This window comes from Ictalurus furcatus, chromosome 15, assembly GCF_023375685.1.
Source record: "Ictalurus furcatus strain D&B chromosome 15, Billie_1.0, whole genome shotgun sequence".
NCBI classification, from domain to species: Eukaryota; Metazoa; Chordata; class Actinopteri; order Siluriformes; family Ictaluridae; genus Ictalurus; species Ictalurus furcatus.
In genome coordinates this window covers 24,829,249-24,851,707 of record NC_071269.1, presented here as the reverse complement: position 1 = coordinate 24,851,707, position 22,459 = coordinate 24,829,249, and the positions used below count along the sequence as shown (strand labels likewise).

The 22,459-nt window shown below is 39.1% G+C and overlaps 1 protein-coding gene across 1 annotated transcript in view; it reads right to left on the bottom strand.

Annotated features, from left to right (window-relative positions):
- The window catches only part of col9a3 (collagen, type IX, alpha 3), a 27,271-nt gene extending 4,899 nt beyond the window's left edge, over positions 1–22,372 (bottom strand). The window contains exons 1-23 of the mRNA XM_053643703.1: positions 22,307–22,372; positions 20,876–20,935; positions 17,245–17,316; positions 16,724–16,777; positions 12,944–12,979; positions 11,844–11,867; positions 11,664–11,717; positions 10,840–10,893; positions 10,673–10,714; positions 9,772–9,828; positions 9,589–9,642; positions 9,386–9,439; positions 8,168–8,221; positions 8,016–8,069; positions 7,815–7,868; positions 6,711–6,764; positions 6,565–6,618; positions 6,405–6,458; positions 6,213–6,257; positions 5,345–5,398; positions 3,695–3,748; positions 992–1,045; positions 748–819 (exon numbers count right to left, since the gene is read on the bottom strand). Coding sequence (XP_053499678.1) covers positions 748–819; positions 992–1,045; positions 3,695–3,748; positions 5,345–5,398; positions 6,213–6,257; positions 6,405–6,458; positions 6,565–6,618; positions 6,711–6,764; positions 7,815–7,868; positions 8,016–8,069; positions 8,168–8,221; positions 9,386–9,439; positions 9,589–9,642; positions 9,772–9,828; positions 10,673–10,714; positions 10,840–10,893; positions 11,664–11,717; positions 11,844–11,867; positions 12,944–12,979; positions 16,724–16,777; positions 17,245–17,316; positions 20,876–20,935; positions 22,307–22,372 — 1,230 coding nt within the window. The remainder of the gene's footprint in view (positions 1–747; positions 820–991; positions 1,046–3,694; positions 3,749–5,344; positions 5,399–6,212; positions 6,258–6,404; positions 6,459–6,564; positions 6,619–6,710; positions 6,765–7,814; positions 7,869–8,015; positions 8,070–8,167; positions 8,222–9,385; positions 9,440–9,588; positions 9,643–9,771; positions 9,829–10,672; positions 10,715–10,839; positions 10,894–11,663; positions 11,718–11,843; positions 11,868–12,943; positions 12,980–16,723; positions 16,778–17,244; positions 17,317–20,875; positions 20,936–22,306) is intronic.
- Between the last annotated feature and the right edge of the window lie 87 nt (positions 22,373–22,459).

The following is a 22,459-nucleotide window of genomic DNA, read 5'->3' as shown; positions in this document are numbered from 1 at the left end:
TATATATATATATATATATATATATATATATGTTTGGGATGGCATTCTGTATGATTTAAAGCAGTCCTGTCTCTGTATACTTCCTTCAGTAGTAGATTAGATTAGATTAGATTATTTCAAATATAACAGCTAGAGACTGGGATAAGAGTGCAGCTGAAACCCCTCCTTTCTCTTTAATATGTTCAACACAAATGTATACTCTATGGATGTTTTATTCGTGTACGATGATACTGTATAGATGTTCACATCCACGTAGGATGCGAGTACTGACTGCAGTCCTTAAATGGAAAGGGACCTGACAAAGCACCTTTTGGGGATTTTAAGCCCCTTGTTACACACAGCTACACTGCTGGTCACATTGTATATGTCTAGTTAGAAGTTAAAGCTCATACAGTACTACAGTATGTATGCACAGTGTCAGGGAAAGAAATAAAACTTGGGAGGGGAACAGGTGATGTGGAAGTTCTTATTTAGATCCACTAATCAAATCTTAAACGAATAATCAGATGAAGAGCTATATGATGTTAAAACTGATTCTTAATTTACATGCTGGATAGTGATCACGTGACACACATTTACTTGTGACCTCATCAGTCAATCAAAACGTAAATTAGTCATAAATAAATATTCAAAAGCAACAAGTAAACAAAACCGTCTGCCTTCTCATGTCATTTCACCAAAATGTTCTGAGGGAGCATATTAGTCATGTCTGATTACATAAAATGTGCAATATGCCTCTTCTCTTACCCTCTCTCCAAAGTCTCCTCTGAATCCGGTTGGACCCGGAAGACCAGGCTCTCCAATAGCACCTTTAATTCCCTGTTATTCACAACACGGTATTGTTATCAAAACGACATTGAATACATTTACTGAACGCATGCTAACTCCGAGTTCACATACATACGAGTTAATGTGTATGCTAACTTTACGAGGACTATTTTGGACAGTCTTCGTAGATCCAGTCTTGGTATAATATCGATTTAATACCAACCTGGAATCCTTTGACTCCCTGAGGTCCTGGATTTCCAGTTAGGCCGATGCCTCCCTGCAAAATCACCACAAGACGTGAATCAGAAACATTAAGAGCACTAAAGGAAAGAGGCACTTGGTACGGTCTGTTCTCTTATATGAAAACCTGAAAGGAAAATCAATCTCCTATACGATTGTAGCATAACGGTTAACCAATTAAGCAGTACTCAAATAGCCAAGTCTTCTCTAATAACTAACTTCTGGCGTTAGGAACTGCAAAGTGATACCAGTGCCGTACTGATAGCCACGAAGAACCAAACAATAGCCAACCCCAGAACTGATGTAGCTTGGCATCTTCTATCCATCCATCCATTTCCTGTACCGCTTATCCAACACAGGGTCACTGGGAGCCTGGAGCCTATCCCAGGGGACTCGGGGCACAAGGCGGGGGACACCCTGGACAGGGTACCAACCCATCGCAGGACACAATCTCACACACGTTTACATTTTAGACACGCCAATCAGCCTAAAATGCATGTCTTTGGACTGGGGGAGGAAACCGGAGTACCCGGAGGAAACCCACGAAGCACAGGGAGAACGTGCAAACTCCACACATGCAGGGCGGAGGTGGGAATCGAACCCCCAACCATTGAGGTGCAAGGCAAACGTGCTATATCGTGCAGTATCGGTGCACATGGTCAATAAAAATCAGCACAGCAAAGTGTAGACCCTGAATACCGAAGGGGAAAGGACGTGCACGTGTCTCAGTGCTCATTGAATTGAAGTTCTCTCACACGTGACAGTTTCTCTAGACACTTGCTGATACTGCTCCACACTAGCGAATACCTTTATGCATACGCGTGCGTGCAAAAGTCGTGGCATTCTCACACTTATTTTATTTTTAATGACCACGCTCGCTGATGATGCTCCGTACACTCAGCGCTCTCTATTAAAAGATAGCATTTAAACACGAAGACTTTTTTTTCAGGTTACTTGTAGGAAGATGCTGTCGCTCTATCGCTTGTTCACCAAGCTCAGAGTCTGTTGTGTGCTTTGCTTCGATTTCCTTCATTAATCATGAACTACATCCAGATCACGTGCCGTCTCATTGTAAATCTGCAGATGTGGTAGTGAAACGTTTTGTGCGTACATTCCTGTCATGCTTCACATACGCCAAGCTGTAACGTTCGAACTAGACGAGAAGTGTACACGCGCAACGTGTGTACGGGCTTAACTTCAGTCCTGTACCGGAAGACCAGTGAACTCTATAGAATTTTCAAGATTTTCCACCAACAATTCATCACGTATGACAGTCGCAACAAACATAATATTTGAAGTGGAATGTGAGAGAAGCTGTAAAAGCTGACTCATATGTCTCACCATTCGGAATCTTGCCCTCTCCATGAAAAATACCATTTGTTGTACAGTTCACTCATATCGTCTGTAAATGTCATTCGGAATATTTTTCATGATATTACAGATATTATAATCTTTTGTTGCTTAGCAACACTTGACCTGTATGAACCTCCAATCACAAGCCATCATGATCTATTGTTTTATTCAGCTAAATAAGCAGAGACTCTGCTGGAGCAATAACTCTGCTCTTCCCACCTGCTGCTATTCATCTAATTTCCGAAACGAATTTAGCATGCCGCAGGACACGAAACACAATCAGAATGAGGTTAAAAGCATTTGCCCTTGTGGTTTTCTTAGCAACTGAAAATATCTTATATATATATATATATATATATATATAGTCAAATTTATTTAGTATTTCTTATTATATGATTACAATAAACCAAATACAAGATCCTTACACCTATTTCTGGACATTATTACTCATTTCAAGCTCGTAGTTTTCTTATTCTATTGGCAGATAATGTTGCTTCTTTCTTGAAAAAAAAAAAAAAGCTTAAAATTAATAGGACAAGACTATTTCAAGCTTGAAATGAGTACAAATAGCTTGAAGTAGGTTGAATTGTACTCATAATAGGAAATACTAGATAGATTTGACTATAATTAAGGTATTTCCACTTGCTAAGATATAATTTTTTTTAAAAAAATTTCAGTGAATATACAACTGAACATAACATTATGATTGTTATGTAATTATTCCTTTATTGTATATTTTAGGTAATTCCTCACAAAGATCACGAACAAATAAGGGTATGAACACAGGAAAAAAAAAAAAAAGCTAATCACAAAACTTTGTCAACATTGTTTATATGAAATATACACCTATCATAATTTAACTGGATGATATTTGCAATTTAAAGAAATTGCACAATTTGCGCAAATTTCTGGGAGCAAAACATAACTCAACTAGACAAAGTACATCACCGTTTCAAGAGAGGTACTGTACCGTACCAGTACAGGTACTGGACTTGCTTTAATTAACGTCATTAGTTAACTAGCATTTTCCAGGAAGGCAAAGTAATGACTAGCGATATATTAACTTATGTTGTTACAAACAACATTTATCAGCATGAACTCAACAAACTGTACAAAATATGAATATTTTAGTTTAGGCAGTACTAAAGATGTACAACTACACTTGTGAATTTGCATTGTTGTGTGACAGTAGTTACTTAGGTGAAGAAATGACAGTGGCTGTATTGGTAAAAATGCTCCAATTTTGTAAAAATTCTGTGTACTTAAAACATTCATTTCAATTGTAATATTTGACCCTACAATTTGACTCTTTACTGTTTTATAATGTACTTACAGCGATGCCTCTGGGTCCTGCTTCACCTCTTTCTCCTGGAATGCCAATCTCACCCTGTTAGAGGAGGCAAGAAAAAGTCATTCTTGGATCCAAAACAATGTATTTAGCATGATCTTACTACAGCAATGTTATTCTCTAGCTCATAATAAGAATTAGTGCAATCATAGAAAATCCACAGTAAAATTTACCTACCTAGTAAAAATGCACAACTACAATGACATGGCTACATAATAAAATCTAACTACACAGTAAAAACTTTGAAAAAAAATAAATAAATTAGATATTTAAAAAATAACCACATAATAAAAGAAATTCTATAAAAGTCCATAGCTAAATAAAATAGCTATATTAAGCTAATCAACTATATAATATTCGATAGGTGCAAAAACATTGCAAACAAAAACAATATAAATCTTAACTACATATTAAAGAATAACTACAAATTATGGTAAAACATACCAACACAACTACATAATTACATTATATAAATCCAGCTAAATAACTATATTGAAAACGGGAAATAAACATTAAAAAACTAAACAAAAGCAGGACATACAAACATAGCCATATAGTAAAAATACACTATATAATGAATTAAATGACATGGAAAAAAAAAATACAACTACATATTTAAAAAAAAATAACCATATTAACTACATAGTAAAACATACTGATAAAACTACATAGTAAAAACACGAGCCAATAACTATATAGAAAAAAATGTAGCTACAAATATAAAAATTCCTACATAACTTCTATAAGTAGAAGATATTTACACAGTGAATCATACTTAAATAACTACATAGTCAAACTCATCATATAAAATCGACTCTATGTTTAAAAAAAAACAACATACCTACATACTAGAAATTAACTACAAAATTTCATGGCAAAACATAAAAATTAACTCTACAGTAAAACAAAAAAAGTACTAAAATATTTATATTCAAGTAAAACGACTCAACTTAAAACATCACATATAAAACAATGATTGTATAATTAGACCCAACGAACGATGTAGTATAAGTTAAGAAAACTACAAAAAAAAACTACATCAAAGAACTACATAGTAAAACACAACTGTGGGACAAAACTACATTAAAAATAGCATGTATTAAAATATCACTAGCTATGTTTCCATCCAAGTTTGGCTCATGCGAAAAATTTGGAATACCGCATAAAACATTTGTGAATAAAGGACCGTTTCCATCCCATGTGTTGAGAGATGAAGAGAACAAAACCGTCACTTCAGGGGAAACTGCCGCATCTTGCTCTCCGCCATCTTTACTTTGCTGAGCCAATTATCCAATCACATGATTTGTTGAGGCAAAGTCACATGACTCATCAGGGCGTTTATTCTGTAAATGTCTTTCCATGGTAATTTATGTGCATGTCTTCTTATCAAATAATAATAATAAAAAAAAAAATTATAAAAGTTTTTATGTGCATTTTGGAGATTTTTTTTATTCGCATCCCAAAATTTGCATAAAAGTACGTGGATGGAAACGCAGCTACTGTCAATTAAACATGCAGCTGTATTTTTGGCTTCAGCGTGTCAGTGTAATAGAGAGCGCATTTATTTAACTGTTTTAGCAGGTAAACATGACCATGCCCAAGGTGTTCGTCTACAAACGCCAATCAGATACATACAGGAATACCTGGTTCTCCGGCTGGTCCTGCTTCTCCCATCATTCCTTGATCACCCTGCGTGATGAAAGAGTTTAACACACTATTAGGTTTGTTGTCATATAAATTTCAGATAATCATCATGGAAGGTACTTAAACTGTGAAATCTTTCCTTTCTGAAAATTGTCATGCTAGAAAGTTGAACAAATTCACTAATATTCCGCAAAAATCCAGGGCAAGACGCGACATGACGTGACATGACATAAGAAAGTCGATGGATCAAAGTTGCATGTTTAAATGTTAATTTAAAATCAGGGCTTGGTGCTTTAAATCGAACACAATGGCAGTTAGTCGGTTAGATTTGAAGATATATTCGATCAGGTTATGAGGTTACATTATAGATACTATATTATGGTGATATGCCACCATTTTGTATCAACATCTCTGATTACCTACACTTAAATAAGTGACATAGCTCTGGACATCTTTGTCATTCTATTGAAATCTTTTCCAAGCAGTTCTTAAGAGTGTAGCCATCTTCCCGATACAAGTTCGACGTCACCCATAGTTGATGGTCTTGTCTTTAATATACCTTTAATGTGCAGACATAGAACGGGAATATATCTAGTGCATGGCTGAGGCTGAGAATATTCTGAATAATCCAAACGCTCACACAGAAATGGTTGAGTTGTGGTGATTTACATCGGTCCAAATGGACAGTGTAAAGAGTCGATTAAAAATGAAGACTTTTGCCGCTCGCCACACACGGAGTACTCTTATAGCACAGGAGTGTCGATCATATCTGCAAAAACATCTGCCCTTTTCCTCTTTTCCTGCCCTACCTCTCAATAAGGATTTCACTGTATAGCAAACAAAACGCACTGTTACTCACAACAAATCCTTTGACACCTTTCACTCCAGGCTTTCCTGGCAAACCCTGAAAACAAACCCACACACACTTACACACTGCTTACACAAATACTGTGAATAGTGCAATGTAGGTAAAACTATCAATCATAAACATTTGATCTTGTAGTGACATTCATACTAATATCTGGCGTGTCTGAATAAGCTGAATACTCACAGGTAAACCGTTAGGCCCTTTCTCTCCGGGAACTCCCGGCCGTCCACTATCACCCTGACGGACAGTTAGCAAAAATCGTTCACAGTATGATACACAAACTACTTATGACACGAGGGGGGGGGGGGATAAATCAACTTTGCATTTCAGAAACCGGGCTTACTTTTTCACCATCGAATCCGTGAGTGCCATCTTTGCCATCTCTGCCTGGCATGCCCTGTCAGAGAGAGATGTGTGTTAAAATCATATCACACACTCATACTCTATACACTCTATTAGAATGACATAAACCACATATAAATCACTTACAGGTTCTCCTTTCAGGCCTGGAGGTCCAGGCAGACCTTTAGGGCCTATTTTTCCCTGTAGAGACGAGATCATGATGTAATGATATAATGCTCATCCACAGCCAGTAGCACATCAGGGTTATCACCTAACATTTTCACGAAACGGGACGTAAAAGCGCGGCTTGTGGATCGTGAATCGATCCGTTACGTCGACGCGTTTTCTTTTGAAATCATCGCGCGTCGTGTTGAGGTTTATTATTTAGCTTTCGAAAGACATCAAATTCCGGCCAAATCTAAACAAACTTGCTATGGAAGACATTTCCTTTTTTTACATTTTTTTTTTATGTATTACTATTATTATTACTTTTGAACGTACGCAAACACGGATATTACCCCTTTGTATTTGCTTACCTTTTTTTTTTTTTAAATCAAGGCTGTTCATTTGGACATGGCATAAGCAATCAAGAGAGCGCTTTTAACTGGATGCAGACGTATCGCTCGTATACACTTGCAGCTTTAGCCTAGCAGTCGACAAATTCTTCATTACATGGTATGTGCTTGGTTTCGTACTAGCTTCGTTGGCAGATTAGCAGATTAAGCTGACTGTACGAACTACATACACTCCCGAGAGGTACCGGCGATCTCTGCTGCTTCCTTCCAAGCTTTAGTTTTATACGTAATATCTCGATATGCATTTAATGAGAGGTCGAATTTGACAGGATGAAATGAAACCGTGGTTCTAAGGGGATTTTTTTAATTGGTTAATTTAGAGGATCGCAATTCGAATGTCACTTGTCGCGCCGTTGAATTGCTACTGAAATCGTAGCTCCGTGTTGTGTCCGTACGTAAAAAAAAAAAAAAACAAGGATCTCCCGCCGCTTTAGATATCAACAACATCAGCATTTTTTTATTCTGAGTAATTCTTACTAATTTCAGAAGAACACTTGAGTGGAGAAAAGTAACTCAGCCATTTCAAAACCTAGAAATATTTTTTTGTCATGTCATTATCTATACCAGTATGGCATCACACTGACCGCATGACTATTTAGGATCTCTTCATCACAGTACATCGCCAACTGAAACATAATAAAAGTCCAAACGTGCACTGTTGTAAATACACACTCACAATTTCTCCTTTAGGTCCTTTAAAGCCCACGGGTCCTTTCTCTCCGGCGTCACCCTGGAAATTATCAAATGAGAGACACGGAGCTCTTTTATTGTTGAGACTCGTCCCTTGAGTGCGTGTTTAAAAGTAATGAACAATCTAGAAGGCGATTAAAGATACTGCATTCTGGAGGAAATAGATCAAGGTTACGGAGATACTCACTGTTTTTCCAACGACCCCAGGAATACCAGGCTTGCCCCGAAAACCTGGAAAACCCTGCAGGCAGGAAGGGAATGTGAATAAAAGAAAGCCAAAATGTGAATAATTATTATTTGTGTTGTTTTAAAGATGACGAAGAGGTAAAAACTGCTCACTCTGTCGCCAATGGCTCCCAGTGGACCTGGAAGTCCTCTCAAACCTCGAGGCCCCTGGGAAAAGAAAGAAAAAAAAAACAACAACCCACAAACGTGGTGAATTAATCAGTGATTTCAGCTCCACATCCCTCAATAAAGTGTCTGCGATGCTTAGAATGCCACGTTTATTTTTATTTCACCAAAATTTTTTTCAGCTAACTCTAACGATAACCTCCACAGAGTTCCTCAGTGCGCTTCTCTCTTTGGGGAGAAAATGAAAGCGTTTCATTTTCTTGATCCGCCTCCGTAGGGGAAACATAGTGTACGCTTCATCGTATAAGGAAGTTAGGAATAAAAAAAAACAACGAGGCGTGATGTTAAAGGAAAATAATCAACTGGTTGCGTGATACGGTCTGACACAAAGCGGACACGAAGTGTTTTATTCCTCTTATACCGCAGCAGATTCAGAATGTTAATTCATTAATGGATGACAAGTCATGCTTTTTAACCTTTTATAGTTACATTTAATGTTGCGAAACGTCCACGAGACAAGTTGGGTCCCGTTCTCGCTTACGTTCGGGGGGGGGGGGGGGGGGGGACAGCAACCGCTGACACTGGAGACTCCTTCCATAAATGTTAAATAAACGTCTTTATACACCATTTATACGTTTTGTACCAAGAGAGTCCCTGTGATTGAGCGGTTACTATAGAAACGATAACATTTTAGAACAAGCGCATTAATATGAAGTTGTGATTTTAATTACATCTGGTACTTTTAGAGCTGCTGTCACAGAAGAATAATCGACACCGTCCGACCAATCGGGTTTGAGAATTATACAACGGCACTGTGGTGTAAAGTTCATTTGAAGCCCTTCAGCGCAAATACTGTAGTGTTTGTCCCAACAGTGGTGTTGAAGTCTGGACAATATCTCTAAACCCATCTCTAACAACATTCCTTGGCTGTTGCCATGATGAAGCTAATTTCCACGTGTTAGGTTAGCACCGAGCTAATGTACGTGTACCTCCCCCTTAACCGTCAGAGGTCCAAAGAAATCGATCATTTTATACGTAGGTTAATGCAAAAAACATAACTTACAGACGGCTGATACTTTTTCATGTATTATGTTGAACCATTTCCAGAAAAACAGAGCATTAGATCATGAACTTTAGGCTAATCTTAATATCTGTAGCTGAAATTAGCGTTATATGGGCACAGAATCTATAGGATGGATCACTCACCTGTAGACCAACAGTTCCTGGGATTCCAGGGGGCCCGGGTGGGCCTTGTTTACCCTGTACAGAAGATTCAGAAGTAGTTACACAAACACGCACTGTCCGTAGAGACGGTGCGATAAGATACACTACTGTCCGATCTACACAGCCATTACCACATCATCTAATCAAATACATCAAATAAACATCCCATCATGCCCCAATCTCACCTTCTCTCCATCTTTCCCAAACTCTCCTTTGTCTCCTTTGTGTCCAGTGTGTCCCTAAAAGGTTACAGAAAGCCCAATTAATACTGTAGCTATAGTAATAATAGTAGCAATTAGTTTCAGAGAATTCGTTTTCAGTTAAGCAAATATGTATAATCGTATGTACTGTCGCTTCTGATCAGTTACCTTGAAACCGGGCATTCCGGGAGGCCCCGGGGGTCCCGGTGGACAGATAGCGGGACACTGAAATAAGACAAATGACCCTTTTAAGTTGATATAATTGTTGTTTTTCTTTGAACAGAAAGTTTGAAATCGTAATAAGAAAATTCAGTTGTTAATAGTGAGTAACTAATAGTAAAACTATTTGATATTTCTAAAGTGCATCGTCATGCTAAATCGTTTTTGGGGTGTTTAACCAAATAAATAAAAATAAAATAAATCCAGTAAAAGTGGTAACGAGGCATACGTGTGAACTTGCTTACTATTAAGAAATGTTTGTAGGATAAGGATTAACCATTTTTAATCAACTTAGACAGAATGCTTAGTCTAGTCTATTTACGTACGCACTTTATAACCGATTGTAATAAATAAAGTCCATTTAGATTATCAATCTTTCCAGCAAGTTTGACTAGCAATTTTTTAAAAGTCAATTTTTATTAAACAATTATCGGTCTATTTAGAATTAAAAGTTAGTTTTAGCACGAATTGTTCATTTAGAATTTAGACCTACGTTTACACTATGTTAAATATTCCATCCTAATTTACTTAGTAATTTTTTCCGTGTATTTATTTATTCATTTTTAATAGATTGTTCGCACGAGTCAGCGTATTTGTCCCATTCGAAACTGTCGAGAAAATTCCAATCGGTTCTTAAATATTAAGAAGCTGTTCTGATTCACTTTTAACCTCCGGTTTGAACGTAACGGAAGATATTTGTCTGTTTACATGAATGATTTTTTTAAATACATAATTCAAAGATCGATATTTTAAAACGAAATATTACACACCAATCATTGGAATAAATTCCGCACAACGCGATGCGTGATGCGTTTTTTTTAGCATGACTCGTGTAGTTTGCAGATCTTACCAGTACGTCTCCGTTTCCCTCAGGAAGTGCTCCGGGTAGTCCCTAAACAGACCAGAAAGAACGCGTTACACTTTTTAATATCAGTTCTGCATAAAAAGTGATTATTAATTTATACATTTGACGTTTCATCGATGTTTCTGTGTTCAAGTGTCAGGTGGAGTACTTACAGGCGGCCCGTCTGGACCTGGAAGACCCGGAAGTCCTGGAAGACCTTCTGGTCCCTAAAGAGATGCAGACAAAGTCATGATTAAAATGAGCATGACTAACGTTCTTTGAGGTGTAAAGTAAGTATATAAATCAATAAAGTTAAGTTGATGAACAGATATTAAGTATCTGACTCTAAAATCTAAAATGCTACGACACTAGAATCACGATCCTGAAACTTTTGAAGGAACAATTTAGCTACAAAAATGAACATAATGTATGCAGAATAGAGTCAAAATTCTATCCAGAAGGTTTTGCGTCATTAGTTTGGAGCTACGAAGCTAATCTAGCTAATCTAGCCTTCGATTTTGATGCAAACTAAATCATCACACACTCCTAAAACACACAGAATGAACGATACACATCAGATTAGAGCTACAGTACGTTATCGTCCCCGATCACGTCCGTCCTACAATTCTGATTTCAAGCGTTAGGCCACGCCTCCTACGTGCTGATTCAGCCTAAAGCTGAAGCTACGTTTGCAAACGTGCACGTTTATAGATAACTGTCTCGTACAGAGTCAGAATCCACATCGGCAAGTCTGTCTGAAACACTGAACACGTTGAGGTGATGGAGGGTCATGATCATTTTGACGTGATTCCTCTAGGTTTTGGTATTTCGGATGCTTCTTATAACATCCGATTAGACGATTCTGAATGCTATCGTCTGTCTTTTGAGCACGTAAGCCCAAGATTCCTGTTTTCTAATTCCTCTTTTTATAACCCTGACACGTCCTGGACATCATCTGTCCTCTGTGTCTCTGTTTGAAGAAGATTAAAAGACTCACTGGGGGTCCCTGAGGTCCTACACCACCTGGCAATCCATTAGCTCCAGGCAGCCCCTGAGATCACAATCACAAACACACACACACACACACACGAGGTTATTAAGTCTATTTTGCTATTTTGGTGTCATTCGTAGTATGAACTGATAATGAGTGACAGGAGTAACAGGTAACTGTACTTACAGGAGCTCCAGGTCTCCCTCTGCCCTAAGAGACACACACACACACACACGCAGGCTTATTATGAACATCAGATATTATAATAATAATTAAATGAATAAAATGATGATAATCACTAATAGTAATATTTTTTATTATAAATAATGGATCAATAAAATAAAGGTAATAATAATAAAACAACGTGTTAATCCCGGGGAATACAGGGCCCTGGGAACATTAATCCTGGGGAATACAGGGCCCTGGGAACATTAATCCTGGGGAATACAGGGCCCTGGGAACATTAATCCTGGGGAATACAGGGCCCTGGGAACATTAATCCTGGGGAATACAGGGCCCTGGGAACATTAATCCTGGGGAATACAGGGCCCTGGGAACATTAATCCTGGGGAATACAGGGCCCTGGGAACATTAATCCTGGGGAATACAGGGCCCTGGGAACATTAATCCTGGGGAATACAGGGCCCTGGGAACATTAATCCTGGGGAATACAGGGCCCTGGGAACATTAATCCTGGGGAATACAGGGCCCTGGGAACATTAATCCTGGGGAATACAGGGCCCTGGGAACATTAATCCTGGGGAATACAGGGCCCTGGGAACATTAATCCTGGGGAACATTAATCCTGGGGAACACAGGACGCTGGGAACATTAATCCTGGTGAACATTAATCCTGAGGAATACAGGGCCCTGGGAACATTAATCCTGGGGAACATTATCACAGGACCCCTGGGGAAATATGGTTTTGGGATTATACTGTAGGCCCAGGAATGTACAGCTTTAGGAATGAGGCCCTGGCAATATCGGAATCAGCTTTATTGTCCAAGTATGCCTAAGCATACAAGGAATTTGTTTCTAGTGATCCTACAGTACACACTTACACACACACACTTATTAATGCTCATTTCTGCTACATGTTCAGGTATAGGTTAGTGCTAAGTCAAAACACTCTCAGAAATTGCCAAACTACTGTAACAGCTTGAGTCGAATTGCTTGTAAAAGCACAGAAAATGGCCAAGTATAAGTTATAGCACCTGCTCGATCCCAAACAAACACATATAACAAGGAGTATTCATCATGCTTGTACTGTTTCAAGGTGCACTTACAGGAGGTCCAGGCGGTCCGGCAGGTCCTGGATCGCCCTACAAAAACACAGATATCTCATTCACTAAAGATAAAATTCTCACCTCGCATAAAGTGCAAGGTCTAAAATGAGGTCAAGGGTTTCAAAAACAATTCTATTCGTATACATGTGAGGATTATGATCGAATATCGAGTCTCCAGTATTAAAAACTGTGGTTAGCTAGTTCATGTAGACAAAGCTGTCCTGGGGGTGCGTGGTGCTGCTCTGAAAATGGAAGTAGCGTTTCCGTTAATAAAAAATAAACTGAACCAAACAGCTAACAGAGTCAAGCATCATATAAAGCATCCCAAACTGTGGCCTAATGACCTCTAAAAAGATAACACGCACACACACACACACACACACACACTGTGTTTGATCTGACTGTGTGGTGTGAGCAAAGAGTAAACTAATTGAATTTACATTCTGGTGCTATGCTAACACCCGGTGGTATTCTGCTTGTGTACACTAATGCTGCATTCAACTCGGAACTACATCATATTAGCATTTTTTTTGCTAACAAAAAACTAGCGAGCTAACATTAGTGACATGAATGATCTTTACATTCATAATATATTTGTCTTTTAAAAAGAAGACAGAGAGTTCATCCATCCATCATCTATACCGCTTATCCTACAGGGTCACGGGGAACCTGGAGACTATCCCAGGGAGCATGGGGCACAAGGCGGGGTACACCCTGGACAGGGTGCCAATCCATCGCAGGGCACAATCAAATACACACTCACACACCCATTCATACACTACGGACACTTTAGACACGCCAATCAGCCTACCATGCATGGGGGAGGAAACCGGAGTACCCGGAGGAAACCCCCGCAGCACGGGGAGAACATGCAAACTCCGCACACACAGGGCAGCGGTGGGAATCGAACCCCCGACCCAATTTACAATTGTCCAATGGTACAATTTACCAATTTACAATTGTCTCATTTATACATTTGAGCAGTTAAGGACCTTGCTCAGGGGTCCAGCAGTGGCAGCTTGTCGGTTCTGGGATTTGAACTCACGACCTTCAGCGTCCACCAACGTCTATAAAATGCTCTAAAAAAATCCAAAAATATGCATCTCTCACTATTTTTGTTTACAATATTCAGACAGCTGAAAAGCTTGATGCTAAATAAATAAATATATTTTCCAGACTGCTTCTGTACTAACAGGAAAACGTTCCTATTTTAACCCGTAATAAAGTACCTCTCTACACTTTTACATCAGCATCACCTTCCTCGATCTTCTTCATCCACGAGGTTAATACTCTGTTTTCATCTCCGCTAAAGCCGTCTTAAGCTTTCTGCGCTCCACATTCCTGGCTGGATTACGAGCGCACGCGTCCAGAGAGATCCGACTACAAAACATCACCTGACTGCTCATTAAAAAAAGAGCTAGGAGCGAGGGGGGACAAATCTCAGGTCTGACTTCCATCGAGTTAGCTTCGCAGGAGGTTCAGTGATGCGGAACACGTTCCTCGTCTTCGGCAAAACGCGAACGTAAAATGCGAACGTTTTGCGCTCTTGCAACACTGGACGCATCATTACAGCATATACAGTACCAATTCGAAGTCTGGACATTCCTAGAACATAGGTTTTCTTAAATCGTACTACGCAGAGGAACCGATTTATTAGGAATACTGATCTAATAATGAATAAAAATGAATCTACTTCATCGATGGACTGGGTAGAGGGGGGCCAATACATTCCGCAGAGCGTGACCTGTACGGTAGATGTAGCTGATAACTCGGTTTATTTCATATCCAGGTTTTCTTGCACTTTTTCTGTACCTTCATTACGAGACTGGAAGGACGTTCTCACGTTTAATTGCGACGTACACAACAACGCCACTTAAGTATTTATATTCGTCTTGGAAACCTTTCAGGAACACCTTTACTAATTATTCGATCGGTCTACCTAATAAATCGCTTCATCTGTGTATTACAATTTAAGAAAACCTATATTCTATAACTTTTAGTCATGGATTACGTAAACAGTCACTGCAGGTTACTAGATGTATAAACGGCACTGTGTTCATTTACTTTCTTTACGTCATTAACGATTTATTCATGGCGAAGTTCATGGGAATGAACGCAGGGAATATTGTCAGGTAAGGTTTCAGAGTTTCAGAGTGCTTACAAGAGCATCTGACGTTGCACGTAAATGCAAACGTAAATGAAATGCGTTTAATCGCCACTAAAACCAACAGGTACGTGTTCCAGATGACAGAGAATCACTTGCGGTTCTTCCTCACGGGGTCATTTGTAACGTTCTGATCTGTTCATCTGGTAGCGTCATGAAGACGTATTTCAGGAGGACTCGGTAGAACATCTGCTTTCCCCGTCAATTTCTTAAATAAAAGCTTTGAAGCCTTAAAGTTTGTGTCACTGAAGAACTATCATGTAGTTTGAGGCTAAATAAATATATAAATCAATGGAAGGGGGAGGGGGGGTGTGTGTGTGTGGGGGGGGGGTATTTTCGTAATTGGTTAGCTACTTTATCCTCCTAGTTGAAGTGCAAAAATGTTATGTAATACTGTATATTTGGGCTAATCGACTATTCTGTAAATATTGTGATTGATGTTTATATATATTTATTTGCAGAATCAATTCAAGGACTCTAAAACGGAAACGTTTTCAGAGAAACCAGCCAGAAACTACAACGGCCAATACACACTGATGAGCCAAAACATCACGGCCATCTGCCTGATATGCTGTTGGTCCTCCTTGTGCCACCAAAACAACAAACCCATTGAAGCATGAGACTCTACAAGTCCTAACAAGATGTCTGAAGATGCCCTGTGGTGTCTGGCACCAAGATGTTAGCAGAAGATCCTTTATATATATATACATATATATATCCCAGACCTCGACCTGTGCCGTTATTGCGAGATAATTCAATGTTATTTCCTTCATATCTGTGAGCGTTCATGACATTTTGGCTCATGGGTGTATCAGGATAATAATAATAATAATAATAATAGTAATAATAATAAAATGTTTAATTTATATAGCACCTTTCCAGAGTTCAAGGACCTGTTCATTTACTTTAATGTATATCATTAGAGTTAACGTATATCATTACGTATATCATTATACGTTAACTTTAATGTATATCATTAAAGTAAACCTGTTAATTTACTTTAAATTTATATCATTCAGCATTATATCACTACTTATGGAAACACATACAGTACAAAAAAAAATTAAAAATCACGTTCGAAGGAGGTCATGTGACAAAAGACTAAAATCCGTTATCAGACTGATATTTATAATAAAATGACTCGTTAATCTAACATTTGTACCCGTTTCACAAGTGTTGCGTCGCTGTGTCGCACTCAGGCCGAAAAGATCCGAACATACGCGATAATCCAATCACAACCCCGATTCCAAAAGAGTTGGGACGTTGTGTAAAATGGCAATAAAAACAGAACGCAATGATTTGCAACTCTCACAATCGAACAGTACAGGTTAAACAAAATATGACTGTCTTTACGATGAATTTACATAGCGAATGTTTTTTTTTTCCTTTTTTAAAAAAAAAAATTTTACACACGCTCTGAGGGAACCCTTAAATGTTCTACGCAGAACCCTACTGAAGAGGGTTCTACTTCCATGTTCATTCGTTTATTATCACGTCCAAAACCCTTCTCCTGCATGCTGTAATTGTAGCTGAGTATTTATGTATATTATTATACGTTATAAGATTGTCTTGAATAACCGTAAAACTCAATGGTGTGTTGACGCCGTGGTACTCACGAGTGGTCCCGGAGGTCCCGCCTTCCCCTGAGGCCCGTCAGGACCTGGCAAACCCTAAAAACACATTCGAAAACACATCATTTACTCTCCATCGAACCGTGGAACAGTTACAAATGCTGCGTTTTAAACCCCTTGGGCGCTCTTGGCATCTTCACAACCAACTTCATGTCAACTACTTGTTTCGGGAAATAATTTAATTTCAGTTTCAAAACACTTTTGACCGAACGTACATAATTTACGACAGACCCACTGACAGAAATGTCATTATATCAGATTAACACGATTAGAGGAACATCTTTTGAGTAATTTATGTACATGTAAACTTCCTTTGAGGATTAAACTGCTAATGTCAACAATGATCTAACAGAAACATCTGATTTCTTATACATCTGTAGAACACTCTATCACACTAAAACCTTCCAGAATCCTCCAGTAAAACAAAGCAACGTAAACAGATTGCACTATAATATTCAAGCAATAAGGACATCATTTTTTCAATAGAATCCGGTTATCTGACTTACGTCGATCCCAGGAAGTCCAGGCAGTCCAGATTTCCCTGCCTTCCCTGGGATTCCAGCTTTCCCTTTAGGTCCCTAAAGACACAAATCAGCCCAAAACATCGTCAAACTTCATCTGAGGCAATGCAGGACGGAATCCGGGCAGTGTAGAAGGACTTTTATAAATGACCCGACGTAACCCTCACGTAAATGTTAAATGCCAAACAGCAAAAATCGAACAATATAGATGAATCAAAATATAGCTTACTTTATAATGAACTTATACTGTATGTTGAAGGTTATTATTATTATTATTATTATTATTTTAAAGCAACTTTAGCATTTTTAAATGAAGATTTCAAGGTAGAACAACTTTTAGTAAGTTAGAAACAGTAAACATCCGAAAGACATTGAGGAACCTTCGCCGCCACCCCCAAGAGTGCACATCCCCCCCCGCCCCCCAGAAATAAAATGGGAAAGAATGTTAAAAAACAAAACAATAATATGTGCGGTGACGAATGAATGATTAGTGAATCCATTTAAACACACTCGGTTGTCTTGTTGGTGTGTGTTTGTTGCTGCATTGTAAAGGTTAGCAATACTCACAGGCTTTCCAGGAAGTCCGGGCGGTCCTGGCTTTCCCTGCGGAGGAAGCGTAACGTAAACGATCGTTTCATGTTTACTTGCAGTTTTTTTTTTTTTCACTCACACTACGATGCGCTGCTTTAAGAAGTCACTGCTCTCTAGATTAGACTTTTATTCTGTCGATTTATATCATCAGACAGACTCTTCACAGGGTATTAATCAGATAGGCAGCTTTCCCACAATGCCCTTGGTGAGAATTTATCCCCCCCCCCCCTTTTTTTTTTATATATAACGATAAAAAAAAAAATCCTAGTCCTTTCCTTGGTCGAAGTAGAATTTCCCATTGAGACCTTCCACTAACGGAAATCTAATCTGTGCATGGGAAAATCACGTCTGTACTTGTATACGCTCTATACTAATCTTTCTGATTCTCCATCCATACATCTTCTATACCGCTTTATCGTTTTCAGGGTCACGGGGAAACCTGGAGCCTATCCCAGGGAGCATGGGGCACGAGGCGGGGTACACCCTGGACAGGGTGCCGATCCATCGCAGGGCACAATCACATATACACTCACACACCCATTCATACACTACGGACACTTTAGACACGCCAATCAGCCTACCATGCATGTCTTTGGACTGGGGGAGGAAACCGGAGTACCCGGAGTACGAGACTCTAGATAGCTCAGATGTCTTTCATGCAAAAGAATAACATCGCCTAAATCTCAATCTCGAGATTTATATAGTTTAACACATGCAAGAATTGTGACTCGGAAGTCTATCACGTGCATTAAGATAGCGCATCCTTTATATATAACACATTTATAACGCGTCCTTTTCCAAGAGAAATTGGCTAATTTATACAAATGCCCCTCAAAACTCTACTAAACACTCCTTTATTCGCATAGTCATGTGACAGGTGAGTGTTATCGCATCGTAAAATGTAAGAGCCAATCATGATCCAGTATGCAAATGCAGGTTGTGGAAACTTCACTAGAGTGAGTACAGCGCAGGAAGCTTTACACCAGTGTACCAGGGGGAAGGGAAGGTGAAGGGCGGGGCATGTAGGCTTTAGGGGGTGTTTCCAAGTTGCTTCATTATAGAATCTGAATTTGTGGAGGAAGTTTTTTTTTTTTTTTTTTTTGTTTAATAAAATTTCAGTTCGTCTTAAGAACATTTTTAGTCTAGTAGACGTGTAGAGACTACATTATGTACGACATCCCTGTTCCAAGCGGCAGAATTTTTCATAATACTATATAACTGTATAATGATGAATGATTCGGATGAATCACACAAGTCAGAAAATGATATTTAAAGCTACAAACCGAAGCAGGAGGTGACGTGAAACAGGGAAGAGAGGATCAGGGTAGAAGGGTAGATGGAGTGTAGGGGGTAGGAGGTAGGAGGGGTAACATTAGAAGGCCCTGTTTGATTTTCGAGGCTGTATGAATGAGTTCTCTGTCTGTTCCAGTCTGCCACACTACACTGCTACTCTACTTCCCATTTACTTAGGAAACAGCTCGTGTTTTCTTAGTAAACTAACCAGCGTTTTCCGCAGTTTTGCACTTCTTTGATTGTACGTTTAAACACTGAACGTTCAACTTTTAACACGCGAATAAGCAGCACATGAACCAGGCGGGATTGGGAGCTAGTGGGGCGATAGTACAAAAAAAAACAAAAAAACAATCGATGCTTAAAGACGTTTCTATGAAATATGATACGCGTCATGGTGTTTAGGTTTGCAAGCGAACTGTGAGCGGCTTTGCAATCAAAAATAAAATAAAAAAAACTTTTAAAAAATAAATAATTAATACTTATAACGGAAATTAGCAAAAAAAATTTTTTAAATAAGCATCGAAAAGGAGGAAAAAACATTTTTTGCAATTTTAATATTCAGTAAAAATCGCAACATAAAATCAGCAGCTTCCAGCCAGAGATTTGTTTAAAACAAAAAAAGATTTATAATATAATATAAAGATATATAATATTTTAAAAAGAGTAATATAATTGTAATAAAAATAGTAACCAGTGATATCTCTGAGAAAAAGTGTGTTGTGACAGTTTATCACGATACTGATATTATATCGTCGTACTGCTCAGCCTTAGTAATGACATGTCACGATGTATTTTTTTTATTAAAATGATTTAGAATTGTAATATTCTGTAAATATTTTAACATCCACTCAGCTGCTTCTCCTCATTAGCCACAATACCCTGCGATTGGTCTGAAAAGTCTATCGTCGCACTGCGACGTTTTATTCCGATATCGATAGTATCGTCACGATATATCACAACCTCAGCAAGTTTGAAACTGAAAATGAGGACAAATAAATGAAAACTGTACACGTTAGCATTTTACTAGTTTAACAGTGTAAGAAAAATCGTAACCAAACCTTCATAATCTCCGAAACGCTATATCGGGATATATAACCCCGTACGTGTATCTCACCCCATCGCTAATTTGTTAAAAATCCAACCTCTCACTATTCATCTCCAAAAACAAGTTGTGACAGCGTGAAATGTAAGACGTGTCGCGCGGTAGCTCCGCCCATTATCGCCGCCGGGATTGATAAGGTGTAGTGCTGCAGGCTTGAAGGTGGAGCTTCGATTCGCGTAATAAATCCCGGATCGATACACAGATAATCTCAGTAATAGCGTGGCTATTCACGGCGGACGACAAGACGGGGAGTTCGGACTGACCGTTCACTCGGACGCCGCCTCGATTTCTCGAAGAAACCTTAATAATAAGATGTACATTATATTATATTATATTATATTATATTATCCCGTTATTATACCAGGACGATATATGAGTGTATAATCTAAAATGACAGATTAGGACGTGAGAAGACATTTCAAAACTGACCTAAAAAAAAAATAAAAATTCATCCTGACCTAAAACCTAGTTATTTATGAATAAGAAATAAGAATAAACGTGTTTTAAGCCGGTTTGAACAGGTTATCCAAACTTTTTTTGGGCTGTCGTGTAATCTTGTACCAAAACTTCTTTTAAAATAAATAAACTGTGGTCATAATCTGTATGCTTTAGAATTTTCAGTTCACTCACATCAGTGCCATCTTTCCCCGGGAGTCCTGGAGGTCCAGGTGGTCCACGAGCTCCAGGTGACTGAAACACACACACACACACACACACACACACACACACGCACACACACAGAGGCACATATACATATATACATATATATACACATATACATATATATCACACACACTTCAGTTCATAATCTAATTTTATATATGTATAGATCTACACGTATAAATATATATAAAGACCCCTTCACGTTCGCATCTTTACACACCTCTATGCACGTCGATCACATAAATCTTTGATCTGGAAAGCCATCAATATGCTCTACAGTCTTCTCATATCTTTTAAACACAATTCTATTTGATTTTGGAAGAGAAATATAAACAGTTAGCAATATAACGATATTTAAATGCATATTTTCCCATCTCCGATAACAAGCCCGCATTCATTCCGAGCGCCGGGAGGTCAGCGGTCCACGCTCAGGTATTTTAGCAGCGCAGAAGCTACGTCTTGAACAGAGGTGTCATTGTGCAGGAGGACGCTAACCTGCCGAGCTCGGCATTCCTCAGCCGGACTTCCCAAAGTTCACAGTAACGTGAAAGGAGCCCTTCATAAACAGAGCCAATAGGTCAACGTTGCACCGCCACGCACCGCCGAACACGTTCGACGTTTCCGTCGGCTACAGGGTGGAAATCAAACGAGAAAATAAAACTACTCAGAACCACCGGCGGAATCAAAACAACAACGTGGAATAAAGAGAGATGAATTTTCCTTAACGCGTGTGCTTGTAGAAACGCAAATTTCAGCCATAATGAGCCCGTCGGGACGATGGCTCGACATCGCAAATGTAATAATTAACCATTTAAATGCGTAGAGCGTCCTATGAGGCTCGACGGGTTAAGCGATAAACATGCACAAGAGCAGCAGGAACAGAGTCGTTAAAGTGGAATGAGAAGAGACTTCTGTCTCAATTCATAGAAAGCGAGTTCCATAGGCTAGAAAACGTTTTAAGCTACTCATAATAGCTCAAATGATCCGTTTTATTAACATCACACTCCTCGATACGCCGAAGATGACGCGTCAAGAGATACACTACACAAAAGGCTAAAATCGTCTCACCGTCGCAAACTCATACGTAGACTGTTACTCTTGAGCCTCCATCAACTGTCCTGAGAGACACCGAGAGCAAGAAGGACTTTCATCACGGACTATCGATCGTCTCTTACTACAGACCTGTCCGATCAAGTGCTCTCACGTATCGGCGTTAAGTCCGGCGCATGAGAATGTAATCTGTAACGACGTCGGCGTCTGGGTCCGTGCGTAACCAGAACCAAACTCCTCTCTCGAGCAACATCTTTAGAGATAAGGGAGTCGAGACGAGACCCCCTGACGTGTACGCTCTTCACGACGGACCTTCAGCATCTCTCAAAATCAAAACTCTATACGCACCTGAGCGAGGGATGAAGCCAAAAGCTGGCAGAGGAAAAGAAAGCCCAGAGCTGAGAACATGGCCATGGCGCTCGTCCGTTCCTCCAGCTGGAAGACGACGAGTGGATCCCCACAGTTCCTAATAACACGCTTTCTCCGCTCGGACGCGACGTT